This window comes from Hyposmocoma kahamanoa, unplaced genomic scaffold, assembly GCF_003589595.1.
Source record: "Hyposmocoma kahamanoa isolate Upper Pololo Valley unplaced genomic scaffold, ASM358959v1 63, whole genome shotgun sequence".
NCBI classification, from domain to species: Eukaryota; Metazoa; Arthropoda; class Insecta; order Lepidoptera; family Cosmopterigidae; genus Hyposmocoma; species Hyposmocoma kahamanoa.
The window spans coordinates 21827675-21833810 of NW_020653851.1; the positions used below are offsets into that span (position 1 = coordinate 21827675).

At 34.0% G+C, this 6136-nt stretch overlaps 1 protein-coding gene across 1 annotated transcript; it reads left to right on the forward strand.

Annotated features, from left to right (window-relative positions):
• Positions 1 to 1357: 1357 nt before the first annotated feature.
• Positions 1358 to 5520, forward strand: LOC113230049 (uncharacterized protein C19orf47 homolog). Its single transcript, XM_026463778.1, has 4 exons — positions 1358 to 1443; positions 3693 to 3864; positions 4527 to 4669; positions 5339 to 5520. The coding sequence occupies exons 1-4, from the start codon at positions 1404 to 1406 to the stop codon at positions 5518 to 5520; spliced, it is 537 nt and encodes a 178-aa protein (XP_026319563.1). The 5' UTR covers positions 1358 to 1403.
• Positions 5521 to 6136: the final 616 nt, after the last annotated feature.

Here is a 6136-nt window from a genome sequence, read left to right on the forward strand (position 1 = left end):
ACAATTTTTTAATTTTATGTAATATTGATAAAGATTTTTTGAAAGAAGAATGACAATTTATTTACGTTTGTTATGACAACATTTAACGTAGTGTTTTTATACTTTTTTAAATTGATGACAATCTTCACCTGAGAACTATGGAAACACTTGAGAACCGTGAAATAGAAAGCGAGGTGAATAACCGCGAAGAACCTTCAGAACAAATTAATGAGAATGTTGAAAACCTCATCAATACAGTTTGATAAAAAGTCGGAAATTATCACTTTATAAGTTATTTAAATGTATATAGAATAGGATTATGAATATTACAGAGTTTTAACCTAGGTTAAAGTTCTGAAAACGGATTTATTTATCGTTTAAGTACTGCTCGATACGGCACGTATTGATGAACCGGAGTTTTTGACATCTGCCGTTGTCTGTCTCATTTAAAATTCAAAATTTATTTTATAGGCCATAGTAGAGGCGAGAATTTAATATAAATATTCAAGTTTAATAATAAAAGGCGAAATAATAAGGACGATAAGAATATTCTTTGGTTAACTTAATTCTGTCTTAGTTACCTATATAATTCTTTATTTTGGACAACGGTACAGATCCACCAAAATATTATAGTTAAAACTTTACATTCTACAGATCAGAGACCTATTACACCCTTTTTTAGGTTAGGTACCTTTTTTAGGTATACAAAATCATAGCTATACATCTATTTATATCTATGTCGAGAAGTTAATAACATATTGGCTTATGCAATGAATATTCGTTTTGAACATATTGGGTATTTGAGACTGAGTAACACGGTTGATACAATTTAGTACTTCTGTTCAACGATGGGGCCTGGCTCTTACAGCATACAACCAAGTCCAGCCTCTATGAAAAGCTCAATGCGAAACGTACAATGGCCTTTAATCACAGAACACTATACTCACAACCTTTAATGCTCTGGCCATACTGAGGCGGACGCGGAAGCGATCCGGGCGCGGGAATTTTTGTAATGTACGAGTTTATATGAACTCTGCCACATTCAAACGCGCGTCTGCTCGTATAAAAATTCCTGCGCCCAGAACGATTCCGCGGCCGTCTCTGTGTGGCCTGAACATAAATGTAGTTCACTAAGTAGTCTTTGCTTTGAATGCAAAGGATCTAAAACGGCCAATATGATCAATCAACACTGACATTGAACTCTGACTTTTAAGGAAAAAAATTTTATCATTGGTCCCCCAATTGCCACCCGGGAAGTGCATAAAATTTAAGAAAATAATTGTGAAATGAAAAAAAAAAAGAAGAGACAACATATTTATTTAATCTATGGTTCAAATTATTTCTGGGATGGCGGATTCCGGTATTTTAATTTAATGAATGAAAATAAAGAAATCAAGTGAAATTTTGTTATTTAAGTGGAAAAAATGAGTTCCTCTACTAGTAAAATAGATTCGAGCCTTACCAGTGAGTATTGTTTACGGATATTGTCCCTCATTTTTATGTATTTATAATTAGAACAACGTACTTTTTTTATGTCGTGAGGTGAGATCATATTTTGCGTGGTATTTCTTTTGTTTTTTTGCTTTAAATGCAGAAGTAAACATTTATGTCCAAGCATTGAACGAATAAAGCAATTAAAATATGTAATAATAAGCAACAGATGCTCTAAAGTTCGCAGAATGCTTTTTAATATTTCGCAATTCAAAATTGAAATGTATCCTTGAAACCTACGCTCACTTGTATAAATAAAGCTTTGGATGTGGATTAAGAATACAGTATACAATATAAAAATGCATAATAAAATATGGTTATATACAGGGTGCAAAAGACTGTTTATTACTAATGTAGTAGTAAGAAATCTGTGTGATACAGTTAAATGAAATATTGTGGTGCTACTGTGTCTACAGGTTACTACAGCACCATGTATTGTCAGAAAGTGTAGAATATATTTTAAATTGCAATAAATTTTTATTCTATTCTAAAATAGCCCACATTTTGAGAAACAAACGAATATCTAGATTTGATTACCATGTTGATATTTAAGCTTGATTCACAGTTATTTGTAAAATAGTAACTCTCGCGTACTTGATAGAGCTCCTCTGGCTCTATCAATAAATGAGAAAACTGATTTTAATATTTTAATAAAGATCCTTATTAAAACATATCCAAAACAAATAACATGAATAAAACGCAACTTGACATGAAGAGAGCTCTATGAGGTAATAAAAGTAAATTTAAATTTGAAAAAGAATAACTCTCAATGTCACACCGGCCAGTATGTAAAAGATTGCACATCCATGCTCTGACAGTACTGACTATATTTCTAACCATTGACTTACAATTATATGGACGTCGGGTCCGCACTAAAAAGTGTCCGCACTTGTAAGGCGCTAAAATCATATACAGAGCGTCAAACTCCGCTTTAGTCTTCATTTGTTCGACTGACAGCGCGATACTGCGATGACATTACAATTTAAATTTCGAATAGGTTGACTTGGGACATTTTTTCGTGGTTTTTGTATTAGACCCGTCATCCATTTATTTGTAAGTCAATGTTTCTAACATAATTTTTTATTTCATGACTTTAAAAATCCTAATAAATTTACCAAAATTAAACTTTTCTGTTTTTGTTGTACTATCTGACACGTTTTAGATCTGTATTTGGTAGTAAAAAGGTAGTGTAGTAAGTGCAAACGTGCAAGTGTCGTCCTTTAGTCCTTTACGACCCTCACCCCATACACAATCGCATGTGTGTTCTTTTGTCACCATACAGAGTTATCACCATGTAGAGTGATCTGTGTAAATACTTTGATATGAAAGTAAAGTCTGAACTATTACTAAAAGTCATGGAACAAAGGTTGCAATTCATGATTAGTAATAAATATACTTCTGTGAGGATGTTGGATGGTTTACAAAATTAAATGACCTTATATAAAAGCTGTGTTTTGTAAGGGATTTGTTTTGTGCAGCACCATTTCCACCACATATGTTATTTAGTATATGCATGCAAATGTTTTTGTAAGAATTTGAATAATGTCTAAATGATTATTTCTGATTTTTACTCTTTATACATAGAAATAGATCGAAAACTATGGTATATAAAATAAAATCAATAACTTTATGGAATATGTGAAATTAATTCTTTCATATGATATCAGATCTATTAGTTTCACTTTTAAAATTTGTTAAGCATATACAATCAATGAAAAAATATTTAAAAAACAAATAATAAACGATAAGACTATTCTTCAACATACATGAAGCACGACAATGATTTTACTTAAAATAAAACAGTATTGAAGGCTTCACCTAGTATTTATTTACCGCTGGAGACTCACTATTATGTAGATATTTTAAAAATTAAATATTATTACAAAACTTGCACAATGATATCAAAAACCAGGTTTTTTTGCAAATGAAATAATAAATAAAGTTATAACTTTTTTATTTTTGCATGATATATTTTATATATTCAGATTTTTGCGATTTAAAGCTCTGAGTGGCACTGCAACCGTTATGGACAGGCGTGTAGCTTAAGCATCAGGCGCACAACTTATTTGTCCCACCACGTGGTATTATAAAAAAAAAATATTCCCTGGTCCTCAAATAATTTCTAACGGGATTCCTCTCTATTTTTTTTAAATACCATACACTTACTTATTCTACTTAGAATAGTTGTCATTTCTTTTAATTTACAAGATATTAATTTCCAGGTATGTGGGTGAACTTCTTCACAGCAGCGGGCATCCCGTCTGATGTGTCAGCTACATATGCCCTGACGTTCACGGAGAATCGCATACAAAACGACATGTTGCTGGACTTAAATAAGGAGTATTTGAGAGATATGGGAATTAGTAGAATGGGAGATGTCATTGCTATACTACGGTGAGTTTTTAAAATAATATACCTATAGGAAATGAAACTATTTTTCCGGATTTAAATCGCGTATATTTGTTTTTTCAAACAAACCGACGTTTCAGGGCCCTTTACAGGTCCCATGGTCACGGTTGATAGTCAACCGTGACCATGGGACAACAAATATACGCGATATAAATCCGGAAAAATTGTTTCATTTCCTATGTGTAACAATCGCGAAAACCTAAGAACTAGATAATATACCTATCTCATGTGAGTTTCAGCCTTACTTAAAGTAGTTTAGTTACATTTTTATATGCACGAGTTTGTGAAGAGAGGAAAAAATTTACTCGAGATGGGTCTTCCTTATTTCTAAATGCTCAATGTTGCTAATTCCAAGCTGTACAATGCTTCGGCGTGGCCGACTACGCGGCGAAGTACCGTGGAGTGCCGAGGTCGTTCTTCGAAGTCTTCAGCAAACCTAATAGGATGCTGGGATTTCTGGAGGAGCTTGAATGGGACCCTGCACCCATCATACGCAAAAATTAGGCGCCTTGACGTCGAGTTGGGGACACCAACCCGTCAGATCATATAAACTAAACTGCTGATCAACCGCGATTGTCAAAGGTTGTTTGTATAAACAAACAAGTCATTTGTTAATAACTTTAACAATGTTTTTGATAATTTTACAGACATGCTAAGCAAGTTCATGAGATAACTGCGCGCGACCGCGTGCTTAGCACCACGACCACAGCTACCCTCACTGCTAGCGCGGTCGCAAAAGTGCCTGTCGCGGCAGTCACCGGCCGCACCACTGTTGCGCAACCCTCTTCCCGTAAGTACTTGAATTAGGAAAAATGTCATTGTATATGGGCAGTGGGTTAAAACCGAATCAACCCGGCAGTTTTTTACCCAAAGTTTTAACCCATTTCTGCCCAAAATCGTGGTTGGTAACGCCGAATATGGAATTTGGTATAATTCCATACGTATTACAAATTTCGATGGAAAGAAATCTTTTTTAGACAAAAAAGAGTCGCCTTCACATTATATACTTACCTTGCAATCCTGTGGATTCTGACTACCAAGGATGCACAATACAATTCGATTTCTATAAAAATCGATTCAATTGCATACAATCTAAAAATTTTTTGTATTAAATCGAATTGTCTAGATCAGAAAGTAATAAAAATTTTGTAATAATATTGTTGAATTTGAACAAAACTCGATTTACAACAAGTAATTAGCTGTACATTGTTTTAGCTCTCGATTTCTGGCATTAATGGGTTTTAACCCGATTTAAACCCAAGTTAATAAAGCGCCGGGTTAAAACGTGTTGTATGTTATTGTATTATACGTAATAGAATAGTAAAGTATCTCAATCATTACTGAATGGCTTTGTAGGCGTTATATTGACATTATAAGACGTGGTTTTGTTTTTGATTGTTTGGAACCAAAGGGAAATGGAAAAAGAAGGTTCTTAATCAACCTTTACTGTTGCTGACAGCGGCGAGCCGTATTTTGGAGCACTACACGCGTAATCCAGCGAAGGAGCCGTCGCCAGTCGCCCAACCACAACTCAAGAGGAGGTCCAACGAGTCTCAAGAAGATTTGAATATCAAAAAATCACGACTCATTCGCTTTGGAACTCCCCCGCCGACCGCGAAAGAAGGTATTGCACTTGTTTAATCTATTTCTCATATCACACTGTTAATACAATAGTGCATTAACTCAAAAAGTGCATTTTTTGAGAATCGATGAAAAACGAATTAATCACTTTCCGTGAAAGATTATTAAAATTTACGTGTAGCTTAAAGTATCTATAGATATTTAAACAATTTTCTATTTGCCAAATATATCTAAAAATAAAAGGGAAAATATTATTTGTCATTTTTGAGTAACAACGGTTTTGTCCAGAATTAGATCACAAAAAGTTTGCCTTATTTTGAGTCGAAGTAGATATCATTTCATTGGTTCTTACAATATTCTAACGATGGTATTGCTCACATGTAGAGAGTAAAATTTTAGTCTTGAATTTAACATATTTTGAGTTACTATAGTATTGTAATAGCAGTGCGATATTTGCATTGTAATAGCTTTGCGTCCTTCCAAAATGGCTTCTGCTGTGTGCCCGACGTCCAACTCCCGAAGAAAACTTAATTTACCCTTAAATTTATGATTTTATTTTTCCATACCCTTGAGCCACAGTCCGTCCTATTTATTTATATCTAGGCCCGGTGTATAAATAGGACGGACTGTATATACAGGGTTACAGGAAAAGTCGTGCTAGATCCGTTAAGGGCGT